This window comes from Eublepharis macularius, chromosome 14 (genome assembly GCF_028583425.1).
Source record: "Eublepharis macularius isolate TG4126 chromosome 14, MPM_Emac_v1.0, whole genome shotgun sequence".
Lineage (NCBI taxonomy): Eukaryota > Metazoa > Chordata > Lepidosauria > Squamata > Eublepharidae > Eublepharis > Eublepharis macularius.
Genome location: NC_072803.1, coordinates 45,316,843 through 45,334,606, shown reverse-complemented (window position 1 = coordinate 45,334,606; position 17,764 = coordinate 45,316,843). Strand labels below are relative to the sequence as shown.

At 44.5% G+C, this 17,764-nt stretch overlaps 1 protein-coding gene across 2 annotated transcripts in view; it reads left to right on the top strand.

The window, feature by feature from the left end:
• The window catches only part of MAPKAP1 (MAPK associated protein 1), a 186,789-nt gene extending 173,392 nt beyond the window's left edge, over positions 1-13,397 (top strand). For both annotated transcript variants that reach the window (XM_054997531.1, XM_054997529.1), the window contains exons 11-12: positions 7,418-7,515; positions 12,603-13,397. In XM_054997531.1, coding sequence (XP_054853506.1) covers positions 7,418-7,515; positions 12,603-12,725 — 221 coding nt within the window. In that variant the 3' untranslated portion in view covers positions 12,726-13,397. The remainder of the gene's footprint in view (positions 1-7,417; positions 7,516-12,602) is intronic.
• Positions 13,398-17,764: the final 4,367 nt, after the last annotated feature.

The window sequence follows — 17,764 nt, the reverse complement described above, 5'->3', positions numbered from 1 at the left end:
GCCCTTCATGACAGGGGACTTTCCTATCTGAGAGATTGCTTCCACCTCCCATATCTCCCCATAAGGCAGTTCTGATCATCAGACCAAGGGTTTACTACTCGTTCCCCACCCCCAGGTCAGCAAGGACTATTGCTCCTTGAGCTCATGCTTTCTTTGTGGCATCACCTCTGCTATGGAAGGGGCTTCCGAAGGGTGCAGGAACCTTGCATGAATTTCCTGAGGTTGTGTAAAGCAGAGTTCTTCCCTCCTGCCTTCAATAACCCATGAGTGAAGGTGGTGGTGTGCTTCTGTCAGTGTGATTTGTATTTACTTTTAAATGTATGTAAACCACCTTGAAGTCTGTTTGGAACTGAACTTGTTTAGACCTTGAGGGAAACAGACCTTGAGGTCATAGTGGATAGCTCAATGAAAGTGTTACTCCAGAGTGCCTCTGCAGTTAAAAGAGCAAACTCTATGCTAGGGATTATTAGGAAAGGGATTGCAAATAAAACAGCCAATATTATAATACCCCTGTAGAGATCTGTGATGTGGACTCATTTGGAATACTTCGTGCTGTTCTAGTCACCGTATCTCAAAAAAGACATTGCAGAGTTAGAAAAAGGACAGAAGAGGGCAACCAAGAAGATCAGGAGTTTGGAGCATCTTTCCTATGAGGAAAAGCTGAAAAGTCTAGGATTTTTTCATTTTAGAAAAGAGATGACGAAGGGACAACATGATAGAGGTTTATAAAACTATGCATGGGATAGAGAGAGTGGCAGAGAGAATTTCTTCTCCCTCTTCCAAAGCACTAGAACTTGAGGGCATCCAGTGAAGCTGATGAGCAGTAGACTGAGGCAGACAAAAGGAAATGGTTCTTTTGCGAAGTGATTAAAATGTGGAATGCATGCCAGAGGATGTAGGGTTGACCACAAGCATAGACAGCTTTAAAAGGGTATTAGACAGATTTGGGGGAGATGGTAGGGATATGTGATACATGTCCTGGCAACTGGCGAGAGGGCAGAGACTCAAACAGAGCCAAGCTCCACAGTGCTGCAGGAGAACAGTGCGAGGCTGGCAGGGCAGGGGGAGGCAGCAGACATTCTGCCCCTTCCACTGCCTGGGCTCCAAATGAGCCCTTTGAAGCCTCTGCCACCAGTGGCCGCCTTTTAAACTCCACAACTCAGCAAGCCTCACCCCTTCCCTTGCCTCAGGAAAGGGCTTCTCTGTGAGATTCCCTGATTCGACAACAGTAAGCTTGCAAGGAAGTTAGATCAAACCAGAGAATCCCAAGCAGGTGGGGGGGGGGGTTTAAAAGGCTTGGATATGTTTCCTCCATAGGAAATAATGGAGAGTGGCTGGGGGCAGATTGTTCAGGGCCCATAGAATTGAACCCCAGTGTCCAATCCTCCTGAAATCTGGGTGGTCTTTAGTGGACAGTCAGGAGAGGTTCCCTGCAAATTTGTTGGCGATTGCTTTAAAAATGCCTCCTGACCACTCCCCAGACATTATTCTCCATAGGGAATAATGGTTGGTTAAATCTGGGATTCTGTAACTTGGATCAGAGAATCTGACCTAGATTTCAGGGATCCCAGGCTTTTTTTTAATCCCTAAAACCCAGATCTGGATTATCACACACACACACCCCTTTTTTTGGTGCACACCCCAGGAGGATAGTTCTATCACTGGCTACTAGCCATGGTGACTAAAGGAAAATTCCACATTTGGAGACAGAAGAGCTCTGGATACCAGTGCGAGTGGGCAACATCAGGGGGAGGCCTCAGCTTCTGTGCCCTGTTTTGGCCTTTGGCCTGTGTGTGAGGCTGGATGCTGGACTAGATGGACTACTGGTCTGATCCAGGAGGACTCGTACATTCTTATGATCAGGAGAAAAGCAGAATATACACACTTTAAATAAATATATAAATAAAATATCTGAAAACACACCCGTAGACTATGACCCTGAATCTTTCTCCAACAAGGAGGGCAGATATGCAGCAAATCCTTGGCAAGCAAATAAATGAGGAAATGGCGCTCTCAGAACGTTTTTTAAAAAATGCTTGCGTTTCATGGAGTCAGAGGACCACACAGTAATTGTATAATAGCATACTACATGGCAAGGTGTGTCATCTGCAGCTTTTCAGAAGTAGAAGGAGACGGAGAGGTGTCGAGACCTAGAGTTGTAAATCGTATCCCTGGTGTGAACTTTGCCTACACACCACTAGGTGGCCTTAGGCAAGCCACTCTCTCCACCTCTCCATCTACAGTTCAGATAATAATACTATTCTACTTGTTGCAAGGATTATGACTGGGACAATATATGTGAAGAGACGGTGAGCATTGCCATTCGCAATTCAGTGACATTTTGTAAACTTTTAGACTGCTATCCCCAAGCTCCAACTGAATCTACACGAGGGTCTCTTGAAGACCCATTGCTCTGTGACAGAGCATATGGCTTGTATACAGAAAGCCCCAGATTCAGTCTCCTTCGGTCCTGTGGCAGAAATCTCAGAGAGGTGCTGCCATTCAAAGTAGACAGTACCGGGCTAGATGTCCCAGTGTTCTGACTCAGTGAAAGGCAGGTTCACATGTTCAAGCCAGAATTAGAATCAGGGTCTTCTAGTCCATCGTCCCTGCATGGATCCACTGGCTCATACTCAGGAATTCTGTACATTCTTGGATACGCTTGCATTTGTTTGTCCGTCTTGATGGTTTTATGTTCCACTTTCTATAAATGAAATTCAGTGCCCTGCAGTATAAACAATGAAATAAATATGGTCAGTTGATTATCAGTTTTAAAAACATTATTAAAATCAACTGGGGAGAGGTTGGTAAAGCAGAGCAAGCAGAATGCAGTATAATGAAAACTAGGAAAGCTGTATGCAGTTCTGAATAGCCTGATCAAACAGATCTGATGTCCTCCTCTTTTGTGGGGGATTCCACAGTCAAGGGGCCACCACCAATTAGACTCAGAAGACATGGGCACCCGACAAAGGATCTAATCTCTCACATATTCTCCTCATTGTGTTTCAGAAATGTTTTAAAATGACAAATTTATTTTTATTTATTTTTTATTTATTTTATTTATGTTATTTACAATCCACCTTTCTCACTGAGACTCAGTGTGGTTTTCTAGCACCAGAGAACCATGAATATATTATTGTACCTATTAACTTCCAGTTAAGGAATTCTTGGCTTTTTGTTCCTTCACTTCAATGATTTAAAGCCTGGGTTTTGATCATTTGCCAGTTTTTCAATAGAGAATTCATAAGTCCTGATTAGCGTGTGATAATAGTGTTTAATTAAGATGCTAGGATGAAATATTGAGGTCTGTGGTTAGCTGCCCATATATCAGTTTATTTTCAGAGGTCTGGAAAATTAGCTACTGTAAATAAGATTTCAAATTGGGTCCCCTCCGGGAAAAGAAAAGGAAAAAAAGGATAAATCTGCTGTAAAGTGCAACTGTTATGGTGTAGATGAGTTAGGCTGGACCTTTGGACTGAATGCATTAAAAAGAAAATGGAGCAGTGAGCATTATATGTTAAGTCTTAATTGCCAATGCATGAATTTTCATATGAATGAAGGATATTTGGCATGCCTAAAGATTTTGATAGCATAATCCCAAGGGAATGTAGTGAGATATTCTTACTGGTTGTCCCACAACTGTGGAGTTTCCTTACCTTAGAGTAGGGATAGCAGGCTGCCTGTCAGATGCTGCTCATTATACAATTTTATAAGGCCCCTGATGGTCCTGCTCAGTTTTAATGTTCTTGTATGGAAAAGGGAATTTGTAGAGCAGGAAGTATTTGCTTGTGAGTAAGAGAGAGAGGTGGGATGCATCACCATTGCATCAAATTATTTTGAATTATTTTTATCAAGAGCTTATAATCATTATCTGCTGTACAAAAAAGAAAGTAGAATAGGTCTGCAAGTTTAATATCAAAAGCTAATGACAAACTACATGGAGGTAGGGGGAGGAAAGGACAATCTATTCCTCCTGGTTTTCCATGAATGATAATGCTTTCCAGAGCTGCTTGAATACAACAGTGGAGGAAGAGAGTCAGGCATTGGCTGAAAAAATGTTCTTATTGTAGGGAGCTGCAAGGGAAAAATGACCCAAGTGCACTTAACTAGAAGACTCCTTTAAGATGCTAGAATAAAGATTCCAAGGAAGAGCACATAGAGATAGAAGAGAAGATTGAGAAGCTTGATGCAAAGAGAGAAGAAACCAGCATAGAACACAGTTCACACCATCAGATCTAGGTGATCTGAACAGTTACAAACTAAGACTAACATCCCTACATTGCTTGAGCACTTGTGCTTCTATGGCTGTAACAGTCTTCTTGCTTAGTATCTCAAGATTTATTTGTCCATTAATGCCTAAATGGATTGGATTGGGTGGGAAAATGTAGTTCTAGGTTTTCAAACACTGTCTGGATGCTAGAACAGTGCAAAAGAGACTATTGCTTCCCCAGAGGCTCTCACAGAGCTGAGTCCCAGTGTATTCTGGAAATGCTACACACCTGCCTTTGCAGGTTAAGCAGGCACAGGCTAATTTTGATCTATTTTCCTGTATTATTATTATCATCATTATGAACCCCATGTTATTGGTCACACTTGCTCTGAAGACCATACACTGGTCTTCAGAGCAAGGAAATTCACAGCTATCCCCCCCCCCCGCCTCCCTCAGTGACCCCCTGCTCTGTGCCCAGAGGAAGGCAAAAAACCTCCAGGATCCATGGCCAATCTGGCCTGGAGGATAATTCCTTCCTGACCCCAAAGTGGCAATTGGCATTACCCTGGGCATATAAGAAGGGGTCACGAAAGCCAAGCACTGGCTCATCCTTTCATGCGCTCCCTCTCTTGATCTGTGCACATTCATATTAAGTCAGAGAATCATCATAATTGTCAGATGACCATCTGGCCTTTTCTTAAATACCTCCACAGAAGGACAGCCCACCATTTCCCGAGGAAGCCTGTTCCACTGAGGAACCACTCTTAATTATCAGGAAGTTCTTCCTAATGATTCACCGAAAACTCTTTTGCTTTAATTTTAACCCGTTGTTTCTGGTCCAACCCCCTAGGGCAACAGAAAACAACTCCGCTCCATCCTCTATGTGACAGCCCTTCAGTTAATTGAAGAAGGCTATCATATCACCTCTCAGATGCTTCCTCTCCAGGCTAAACATACTCAATGCCTTCAACCTTTCCTCATAAGACTTGGTCTCCAGACCCCTCACCATCTTCATTGCCCTCCTTTGGACACATTCCAGCTTGTCAACATGCTTCTTAAACTGTGGTGCCCAAAACTGTACACCGTACTCCAAATGAGGTCTAACCAGAGTAAAGCAATACCATCACCTCACATGGTCTGGACCCTATATTTCTGTTGATACAAGCTAAAATCACATTTGCCTTTTTAGCTACAGCATCACATTCCTGACTTACGTTCAGCGTATGATCTACCAAGACCCCTAGATCCTTTTCTCACGTACTACTGCCAAGACAGGTCTCCCCCATCCTATAAGCATGTCTGATTTCTCCTACCTAAATGCAGAACTTTACATTTATCTCTGTGAAAATTCATTTTGTTTTAGCCCAATTTTCCAGCCTGTCAATATCACCTTGAATCCTGCTTCTGTCTTCTACAGTGTTTGCATCCCCTCCCAGCTTAGTATCATCTGCAAATTTAATTAGCATCCCCTCAACTCCTTCATCCAAGTCATTTTATAAAGATGTTGAACCAACACAGGACCCAGGACAGATCCCTGAGCCACTCACTCCACTTGTCACTCCTCCCAAAGAAGATGAGGACCCATTTGCAAGCACTCTTTGGTACAAAAGCCTCACAGTCACAGCCACAGCTGCCCATTTGCAAAGCAGCACCACCTCACAGAATGATGCCAGAGCAGTTCTAGGTTTGTGCAAATTAGCTTCTCAGTCTGGAGAGGAATGGAAGATGGCACTCTGAACATGATCAGAGGCATGTCACATTTTTCATAGTGGTTAAGGAAACAGCGAGTGCAGCAGAAAGTCTGGACGTACCCACCAGAGAACATGGGTGAGGGAGAACCCCATTGCATTTAAAGTACTTTGTAAACCAGGAGACTAGGCCGCAGAAATCACTTACCAGAAGCTGTGATCTGATTTCAGAGTAGGGTTTATTTTCCACTAAATGTTTGCACTTCTGTTTAAATAGCTGGCTACTTTCAGGCATTGTTTTTGGTAACTCAGATCTTTCCTGGGTTAATTGGCCCCTTTTAAAAAAGCCCACTGCCGTTCCTCTGAAGATGACTATTATATATCAGGAACTCTTCACAAAATACTTTCTAATGGGGTCTATTAGCAGAAATGCAGTCTATTGGTTGCTTCGTGCCCAAGTAGCCATTTGATGGATGTTTGCATTTTTTTTTCCTGTGGAGGGATGTGATGGGGGGGGGAGGGTGAACTTTAATAAAGGGAGTTCAGCCGCTCCTCTAAGACACCACTCGCCTTAAATTGAAATGACATGGGAAGGCTGTCAGGCTCCTTCATGCCGTCTGTTCAGCCGGCAGTATGTGAAGATCACCATCTGTGGGGTTCCCCCCCCCTTCTGTCATGCCCAAAAGCTTTTGCTCAAAGTTTTGAGAGCAGTAAATCCCAAACTGTATGCTGGAGCACACCAGAGTCTCATGAGAGAACTGCCGATATGCGCTTAGATGGGAGCCAGTTAAATAATAAGAGACTGTTGGTAAACCCATCCACAAAGGAGGCTGCCGATTGAGTCTCTACATGAGTCACTGCTCCGGACTTGCCTCCTTCTAATTGACTTCTGCTAGGAGTATGTAATTCTGTCCAGACTATGGATAAATATGATTGGATTGCTCAGTCACTCTCAGTGGGACAGATACAGCCAATACAACAGAATTACCTGTTGTCAGAGGTGGGATCTCTATATGAAGTGCTGCTCTGCCATGATTGCCTTTCAGTCACTGTGGGGTGCAGGTTGGTCACCCAGAATCTCCTGTCCTCTGAGAAGGCCTTTTCTTATGCCTCTGGGTGAGTCATTGGTTTGCCCCGTTCTCAAGGAGGGGAGGGGGCCCACCCAGAACTGTGACTCCGATGGATACATAGAGAGTGGCTTCTTCTAAGAGCAGCTCATTCTTCTTACTCGTTCACCTTAAAAGACCTGATCCAGCCAAAGTGACTCAATAATGAGTTAAGCAAATGTTGAAATGTCTTCAATGAAGTCAGTGGACCTTAAACGTTTTGATCAAATTGTGCACTAAAAGTAAACCTGTTTCAGATCTCACAGTGACTATAATTCACTGTTATAATTCTGTTATAACATAATTCCGCTACCACAAGTTTGGATAACAGTATAGTGGGAGGGGCTCTTCTTAACCCGGCATTCCTCCTCGATTTTCACATCTCCCTCTTTCTTTCTTTTAAATCCTTACAGGCCATGCAATATTTAAACTCACATATCTAAGCAATCATGACTACAAACATCTCTACTTTGAGTCTGACGCTGCTACCGTCAATGAGATTGTGCTGAAGGTACGTGGCGTCCATAATGAGATGGGGAGGCAGTGACTCGAGGTGTCCATTCTCCTGAACTGATGGACTGACCAGCTGTAGGGTCACCTGCTTCTCAAGGGCAGGAGGGTTCTTGTTGGCAGTGTTTGCATCATACGTTGGAGAGGCATCAGTGCCCTCCTCCTCTGGTGATCCAGTTTGGCTTGGGATCCTGATGGTGTTTTGCCATCTTCTGGACATGGAGCGGGGGTCACTGGGGGTGTGTGGGAGGGCAATTGTGAATTTCCTGCACTATGCAGGAGGTTGGACTAGATGACCCTGGAGGAACCTTCCAGCCCTATGATTCTGTGATTCAGGTAGGGGCAGGGGGTAGGGTATCAGCCTGTGGCCCCCTGGTTCAAGGCCCCAACAAAGATTTTCTGCAGGAAAGAGATCCCAGCTGCTCTAATAACAGGGCTAAGCTAATGTTTTAAAAAGAAAAAGGTTATGCTAAGAAGAATGGAGTTCCTGGGACTTTGGGAAGGGATGTCTCCATTTGCTAATTTCCAGGGCTGCACCATTCAGTCTATTCAATTCAGTAGTTTGATTCACCAGTCAAAAATCTTTATATCAGCTAAAAAGGTGGCCCCAGTTTATCAGGCAAGGTATTTATAAAGGGGTATATAAAGGAAATCTAGGAAATTTTAAATGCATTTACTTAGGAGGCAATGTTGCTTGCCGCTGCAGTTTTTATAAGTGACAGTCCTCCTTCCCTGTCTTACAGAAAAGGGAATGCCTTTTCTAAAATTATACCTGCTATTGGACATTATTTAAAAACAAAAGATGCCTCAGACTTGTTTTTTACTCATACGTAGCTACATGCAGATTTAATCGACTAAAACGCAAGCAGTTTGGGTTAAGACTTGCTTTAATTGGTGATAGCAATTCTTATCCTATATATAAAAGCCAAGCCATATTGGTGATGACTCACCTCTTATCCTGGCGCAGGCGCACTGTGGGGCCGTCAGAGGTCCATGCTGGGTTTTTATGCCGCCAGCAGCAGGCCTCCAAGGTGCCGCAGAGCTGGCAGGGAGGCATAGCACAGGGGAGCCCCGCCCCCCCCCCAGGTAGCCTTCCCACCACTTCTGCGGTGGCTGAAGGGCTGTCAGAGGTCCATGCTGGATCTCCACGCTGCCGGCATCCAAGGGGCCACAGAACCAGCGGAGAGGCGCAGCCTCCGTGGTATCTGTGGAGCCTTCAGAGGGCTGCACCAGCATGGTCCTCCCAAGGCCTCACTGCTAGAGTCCATTGTATTTATTTTCACAACAGGCTGTTGCTAGTTTTGTATAATTGTCTATAGTTTCTTCTAGTCATGGGCATGAACAAAGTGGTGTCATGTTCATTGAAGCCCTGCCTGCTGACCACAGAGAACCTAGTTCAAATCTCCTTCCTTCTTGTTTCTGAGATTTGCATTGTTTGAGGATGAGAAACTTGCTTTTAAAAAAAGAAAAGCAAGCAAAATGCAAAAGACTATCAGGATGCTGAATTCTATACTCGGGACCAGGTTTCACATTTGGACTATATAATCATCGGGTATGTTCAGCTAGCAGTGTGGAAATTCAGGCCATCTGCAGGGAATAAATAACTAAATAAACTACAAAATGATTCATGCAAGTGAATCAGGCTACACACCGGAGCTGAGGGCAAAGGAGGCATTTAGCAAGTTTGCTCCAGAGGAAGATTCCTTCCTGACCTCAAGTGTCAATCAGTCAGGTAAGAGTTTGCAAAACCTGTCCACTGAAGTCTGATGCAAATAAATACCTGCCCATGTATACAGAAAGCTTGTAGCAGTGTGGGGCAGTAGTTCGTGTGCTGGACTAGATTTGCATATGTTCAAACCTCTAATAAGCCATGAAACTCAGGGGGTGATCTTGGACCTATCACACACACTCTGTTGGCTGAACCTATCTCACAGAGTGGCTGCTGTGAGGATAAAATGGAAGAGGGAAGACCCATGTCACCATCCTAAACTGCCATCACAGAAAATGTGAGGCATGGCCAGAGAGGACTGAAAGGAGGTTGCAAATGTCTGGAGCAACTGTTTCAAGCATTGGAGGCTTCTATACATACTGACATTATTGTGTGAATTGGAAAGGGAATTGGAGGGAAGGATTGGCAACAGATAACTCCATACCACAGATAGGCTGCAAGTGTAGCACTGTGTTGCTGCTATCCTGGATTTCGCACATCTGCCTCTTGCCCATGTGCATTACACACCTGTCATGCAATCCAAAGCAGACATCCAGCACGGTGGTGGCCTCCATTCCTTTGGAAGTTGGACTCCAGCTTTGCACACTGTTTCTAGAGCTTGTCAGATGGTAAGAACCCTTTTGAGTAGAATGTAGAATATTTAAGGCCACATTCTATTCCACATGTATCCTTTATTGCTGTCATTTGTCTCATCAGTTAGATTTCAGCAGTGTTCCATTAAAGCCATACTTGCCTCATGACATCTGAATAATTTTTAGGGGCCAGGATTCCCATCTCAGCCCCTGGGTCGCTCAGGAGCCCAGGCAGCCAGTCTTCATCCCCTTAGCCATCAGCAGCTCACCAGGGTACATGACACCATCTCTCCGTTCAGATATATTTGCATTTTTTTTAAAAGGGAGATGATTTTTTTTTATTGCAAGGGTTTACTTTTTTATTTAAGGAAATATAGCTTGCTGTACGCCTTGGTTGATTTACTTTCTGAAACGAAGACACTAACGCTGCTGGAAGGTTAAACGGAACTTTCTGCCATCTATTATTTTTATGGCAATTTAAAATTTTCAAGTGATAAGCTTTATGTGCCATTTCCAGTCCTTAACGGGTTTCCCCGTGTAAAGCTTATGGAAGTGCTCAATAACTGACATATGCTAAGGAATGCTGGTTCTCGCCCACCACCCAAGCAGGAAAGCCGTAACTGCTTTTGCACCCAAAGTCATGAACTTCTATCACTGTCGCGTTTTTCTCCTCTCTTCACTAAGCTGTTGTTCTACAAAAGCTCTTGTATCCCTGGAAGGATTTTTGATGTTGCTTTTTGAAGCCCTCTAAGGACAGGTTGTCAGGGAGGCTTTTGTAGAGAGGGAAGGGGATGGAATCCATCCTTAGAATTACTCACCTTTCTAATTGTATGAACCGAAAGGCAGGGCAGAGGGAGGTGAGAGTTAAATCAGGACTTGTCTATACCTTGCTGTCCATCAGTTGCAGTGGAACTATGAAAAATTGTAGATTTAGAACCCTGAGATTTTCATCTTCCATTTTTTAAAGCAGCCATTCTCAAAGGCTTCAGACCTAAAGATACTGTCCTGGGAGCAAACCCCGTTGAATAACATGGGGCTTACTTTTGAGTAGACCTTCTTGGGATCACAAGAAATTAATTTAAAGATGAGTAATTAAAAGCTTCTGTGAATTCAAAGCATTGGTCCATAGAGGAGGCCACCTAGTGTGCATCTACATGATGTACTTCTCTAGCCTCGCTTGCTTCCAGGTGGACTGTTCGGGGGGACGGGTAGTTCTGCCACCTCACCCTGATGGGTGCAGTTGGGTCATTTGATTCCAGCTGTGTATGCACATACTTAGATGCTGTGAAAGTGGAGCTGGAGTGGAGGCTGAGGCTGAGTAGTATTTCCAGATGTCTTGTGCAGGCAAGCCACGCCAACATCCCATTTTCAAAATGTAACCTGTACATTACTCTGGTGTGTGTGTTTTGGGGCTCGATTCATAAATGTTAAGTTAATTCTTCATTTCTATCTAATCTTAAGGAGGTGGAGGGTAGGATTGGATCAGACTTCTCAAATTATACCTCCCCCTGTACATGAACAAAAGATAAAGGCCCCAGGATTTTATTGGCTGTGAAAACTCCTTCTGTTTTCCCCTGCCCTGAGCCCCTCATTCGCTGTGGAAGAGCAAATCCTCCACAGTGCATAAAATTGGGTGAGTTTTAAGCCACAGCGTATTAACCACCTAATGGCAGAGCAAAGGGCGTTCTTATCTTTTGATTTCTGCATTAACCTTCCATTAAAATTATCTATGTGATTATCGCCTGAGCTCTAGAAGATAATAAATTTAAGGAAGAATTGGCTTGTTAAATATCATTTAAAATGCCTTCATCAAGTAACATATGCCAAAGCATAACTGGATGCATAGGAATTGATGAGTGCACAAGCATTATAAGGAAAGGATTATTTTATTTTTTAACACTGGGACTGTTAATGGATGAAGACGATATAGCCGTTCATTTCTGACTTGTAGCATTCGTTTGGCAAATGGGAACTGGCCTAATGGTAGTTTTCTGGGTCGTGCACAGCAAGGATTTGAGGTTGGCACGGCACAGGCACAGTCATGTTGGAAAGTTGATCAGGAAAGTCCCAAGCAGATGGGAAAGAAGCATAAAAAGCCATATCTATAAAATCCCCGGTCTACATATTCTTCCCTTCTTCACCCACCCACCCTGGAATCAGTACCATACAAATGCAAAAGGATTGCCTGGGATACGGCATTAAGAAAACTTCCAGAAGAGAAGCCATATTATCCCCTTGCTATCAAAACAACCCTCGTGGTACCTTAAAGACTAATACATTTATTGTGGCAGAAGGGGGCACCAGCTCACACGGATTAAATGGGCTGTTCATGATAATGTGGTCTAGTGGCCAAGACACTGTTGCCAATCAGGAAATTCCCCCAGTTCAAACCTCTAGCTGGGGCGATGAAGAGATCCCTCTGGGCTTGGTGCATTGTCATCTCCCCCCACCCCCGAACTTCCTAATGAACAGTCCCAAGGAAACTTATTAGATAGCCTTAAGGAAGCCTCCCCCCCACCCACCACCACCACCAATAATAAGAAGAAGAAGAAGAAAAAGAATGGTCTGCCTGTCAGGTTATTGTAAGGATTATGACAAGGTAATGTACGCAAAGTGCTTTGAACACTCTGAAAGCGCTATATAACTGCTAAGTAATGCCATTCCGTATTCTTGATTAGTACCACCATTCCAGAAAGTGCTCTTGGAACAGCCTGGGTCTTAGCCTGCCACCCTCCCTCTGCATTGCCTTCTTGGGACTGAAACTCCTCTTTTCTTGGTCTATCCTAGGTGAACTACATTCTTGAGTCCCGCGCTAGCACTGCTCGAGCAGACTACTTGGCTCAGAAGCAAAGGAAGCTGAGTAGAAGGACCAGCTTTAGCTTCCAGAAAGAGAAGAAATCAGGACAGTAGCACGGTCTAGGCTGGGCTAGAAAAAAGACTGGGAGGAAAAAAAAAATCAAAGCAAGAGATCTTCCTGCTCAGTTCAAAGCAGGCAATGGCCTGAACAGCCTGGGAGAGCAGAAGCCCAGACTCTTGAGCTCTGGCAGGGGCCACCTGGGGCAGGAATTGTGCTTCTACAGGTCGGCAGGACACGCCTGCTTTTAGGCGACAGGTGTCACTCATCGATGGAAACTAAGAGCCATATCAACCTGAAAACAGACGGCCAGGCTTTTGAAGCCTCTGGCTGGGGCGCCAAAGAGGCCCCTGTAGGCTTGGCGTGTTGTCTTCTTTCTTTTATTTTTTTCCTAGAACTTTCTAACGTACAATCGCAAGGAAAGCCGCCATGGATTGGCAAAGCAATCCACAAACACACACACACACGAACAGCCTCCAACCATAAAGCTGCCACACACAAAACACCCCATAAGATACCGCTTGTGACGTGATCAAATTTCTTAAAAAGCAAACTTGTAGGACAAATGTATCAATTTTTACTACTAATAAACAAATGTACTCTTTCTCAAGGTCTATTGGATGTTTAGTTCTTTAGATGGGTGGTCAGGGACGGGGAAGTGGGCTGAGACCCTCCGAAATCTAAGCGTTCAGTATAGGCACTGTGGATGCTGTACTTGTCGATATCTGAATCCCAGGCAAATGGAAAATTACAAGACCCACCGCCCAGGCTGTGTGGCACCAGAGCTGAAGATTTAAGCTGCATTAATTCTAGCCAGAGCTCTGGCAAATTTGGCCCTCAGCCTCTAGCTCCCTACAGCTGGTCTCATCTGTTCTTGTGCAAGGGACTCATTTCCCACCAGGAGCCACCTCGTGTGGCCAGGGTGAAACTGAGGTGGGTTTTTTTTCCCCCTCTGGGCTGCAGGAAGCCCAAACTGTTGTGCCCAATCTCCGGGAGAAGCTAGAGGAAGGAACCTCATTAAAGCAGTGGTTGGGTGCAGCCCGGCAAAGATTAATGGGGGCAGTTATTCACGGAGACACGTCTGTAATGGAACCATGAATTTCCAGAGGAATCTGCCGCCTGGAGTTGTTGCTACATTTCAGAGGGGAGCTCCAGCTGAAATTAATGCTGCTTAAATCATCAGCTCCAACACCACGTGGCCTGCTTCATGGCCTCTGCCAGGTCTCTGAGCAGGCAGGTGTTTACGATGAGCGAAAGAAAAGGGCCCGAGGCTCTCAGGGGAAAGTACTGTTCGAGGGGCCGTAGTTTGCAAATATCCTACCTCCAGGGACCCCCTTCTTTGCTCAAGTGCCCCTGCATATCTGGTGCAGAAAGCACATTGCAGAGGGTTCAGGGGTATGTCATTGGTTAACCGGGTCAGGCTTTTCGGACCTCACTGTAAACCTAAATTCACTGAGAGCTCACAGATGGCACTGTGTTACGGGGAAACATGGGCAATTATGGGCTATTTGATCATTATGGCCATTATTGATCTCATCTTTGAGGTGCCCTTGAATCCCAGGAATCTCTGGAATGCATTTGAAAGCTACAGCTTATCACCCCATAATACATCACAAGGGCAAAAGCCACAGACTAAGTCGGCTCTACTTTAAAAGTCTTCAGCACCCTAAGCATTTCTGCTTTTATTTGTACCAAAAAAGTTTCTAGTCCTTATGGACAATATCTGGTGAAATCTCACAAGTCAAAGCAGCAGTCGAATTCCTGGATGCAGGAAAATTGTTTTCAGAACTCTTTTGCTTCTCAGCTATCGCCTGGCATTTTCAAGCTTCCTGCCACAGACACAGGGACCAGAAACTTGCTTTTTCAACAGTATGTTGAGTTTCTCCGGATGCTGAATTCTGTATCCCACTAACAATAGTAAAAATAATAAAGACATTTGCTCCAAATCACTTTAGTTTCTTTCATTCTTCATGCTGGGTCTGCTCTGCACATGCAGCAGAATGAACTAATAAAGTCCAGATGTCATAGATTGAACCATTTCAAATTGCAGGTGCAAGGTACGTTTTTTTAATGGTCCCCCAGGGAAAACCTACTTTCTGCAAGTAGAACCCGGGCATAGCAGGAAAGAGCCTCTAGCCCAACCCACCCCCCATTTATGCTGGTTATTTCCTTGAAGGGAACATCATGAATGCAACACCCTGCCTTCATTCTAAAGTGATATAGCCCACTTTTTTACTAGCTCAGTTTTCTACCACCTCATTCTTCCACTTGTGGGCCTGATATGTGTATGCAGCAGAGTGAAGTGAGTAAAATCCCAAAATGGCAGAATGAACTGCACACTCAAGTGTGGGAGAGAAGGTTGTGAATGCTTCCCTGTGTGACAAATCCTTGGTATGATACTTTACCATTCTCCCTGGTATGGTATTTTACTTGCGCTGGTTTTCTTTTTACATGGAGAGGAAATGTTTCAGAATCTGGGGGACCCCCCCCCTCCATTATGAAGTGGTATAGGCCAATCTACCAGTTCAAGAGTGTACCACCTCATTCTTCTTCACGGGCCATTCCAGCCTGAGAAGGTCCAGCTTTTTGATGCAGTCTTTCCCATGCCAGCCCCTCCTCTGAGAGCCGGCTGACTGAGCCGAGCGATCAAACAGTTAAAGGAGGCCTGTCATGTTTTATTCTCGCTGCACACCTCTGCTTTAAATGTAAAAATCTCAACAGGGTGATGTTAGCTATAAAAAAAGAAGCCCTAAGCATGATTTGTGAACTCTCCCAGCCTTGGTAATCTCATCAGAGTAATGGGATTATATTTCAAATCGGCACTGCCTGTTCATTACACATTTAAACTCCTTTTGACAGAGGAAAAGTTAAATAAAATGTGCGCGTCAGCCGTGGTTGACTTTTCCTGGCTCTCTTTCTTGATTAGACAAACAGACGCTGAAGTCCAAAATGAAAAAATAATGCCGTCATTTATTCACTTTTTTTGACAAGTCACAATACATTTTTTTAACTGCAAATGAGGAGGGCCGCCCTCAGGTGTGCCAAGAAGAGGCCTCCAGAGCGTCAGCAGGAGAGGATTTAACAGCTCCTCCAGAAAAGCGACAGAGAACCAGTTGACGTGAAGAACCACATCCAGGAGAAGGAGGTGGCTTGTACACCTTGTGACCAGTGGTGGCTTACTTTCTCCAAGGAGTTAGGCAAGAAATGAAGTATGAGCCTTGCTTTGTTTTTGCTTTCGACTCTGTATACCCTGCCTTTCCTATTGAGCCTAAAGTAGTTTACGAGCATGATCACAGTTTGAGCAACGCAGTTAAAACACTACAGAAATCAGAGCAGGGCTTTTTTTCTAGGAAAAGAGGTGGTGGAACTCAGTGGTGGAACTCAGGACCGCACAATGACGTCACTTTGTGTCAGCTGGAACAACGGGAGTTTTTTAAAGTTTAAATCGCCCTCGGGAAAAATGGTCACATGACCGGTGGCCACGCTCAGCGGCGCAGAGGTCAAGCTAAACTCCCCTCTGTCTGGAGATCAGTGGGCGGGGCCACCGGCCATGTGACCATTTTCAAGAGGTACCGGAACTCCATTCCACTGCGTTCCAGCTGGGGAAAAAACCCTGAATCAGAGTATTCGAAATTCCCAAAGAGAGTGCTAGACTGATCACCTGACAGAAAGAATTAATTCACTTCACAGTCAACTGAAAAACAAGCCCTTGAATGAGCCCACTGATAAAGAGCCAACCTATAGGCCTCACAGAAGGCCACCAAGGGTGGTACTTTCCAAATTGCCTCCTCTTATAATCCATCCTATAATGGAGAGAAAGGAGTGGGAAAAGCCTCAAAAGTGACCCGAGCAAGATGTGCAATAGTAGTGGGGGGGGGACAAAAGAAGAAACTGGGGCGGGGATTCATACTAGGACACTGGTGCTATTTAGCTGTCAGCTTGGCACTAAAAGTTTTCTGTCCTTACCGCTTCTGCCAAAAAGATATCTTCAACTTTAGGGTTCTCAGATTGACAGGATGAATGGCTGCTTCTCACTTCTGTTCAGGCTTCAAGCCAGCCTTGCCTGCTTTATGACCAACTATCACTAGTGCGGTTACATATGGGTACACAGCACGGGGCTATGTAGTGCCCATTCATTTGCTGTCCCACGTATGGGTTGCAGTACATTATCCGCTTCCCTCCTCCTGTATGTTGATGGGCAGGAATCTGGAATTAACCCCATTTGGGGACAGTTATTATCTGTTTGTTGATTTTATGATGAACTGTTGTTTTATTAATTGTTTTAATATTTGTATTATATTTTTATAACTGTTGTACCTCGCCCTGAGCCCGCTTGTGGGAAGGGCGAGTTAGAAATGTAATAAATAATAAATAATAAATACTTCTAGTGCACCAGTGAAGTATACGGTAGATAGATTCAGGCCAAGCAAAGTTGAGTCTTTTGGTGCTACACCTCTGAAGATGCCAGCCACAGCTGCTGGCGAAACGTCAGGAACTACAATGCCAAGACCACGGCAATACAGCCCGGAAAACCCCCAACAACCATCGTTCTCCGGCCGTGAAAGCCTTCGACAATACATTGAGTACTTATACTTATGAATGTCGAGAATTCATTGCAATAATATGTGCTGATGCCCACAACCTTAGTTAGTTTCCAAAATGTTTAGACTAATTCATGGAACTAGGGCCTGTCAATGGATATTAGCCCTAGCAAGCCAGATGGGGCCTCCATGGTTAGAGGAAATGTACTCGATTGTTGGATGCAGGAGGCAAACAGCAGTTCTTTTTTTCTTTTCTTTTTTTAACTAGGCTTGATATGAGTCATTGATGAAGAACAATGGATATTTGGGCCCAGCAAAGAGATCCTTTGTCCCCATCAATCAATACACCTCCAGTTATTGTCTACCTGTCAGCATGGGGCTGGGAAACAGTTTTGCTTGGTCTGATAGAGAGAGCAGAAGGAAGTAAAAAAGAGAAGAGCATTTGGATTTAGCAGAGGGACAGCACTGGGGAATTAGGCAGGCTGGCTTTGTTTTAAGACTTGCTGTTCCTCCACAGTGCCTGCTCAGCTGGTAAATACAGAGATGATTAGTAT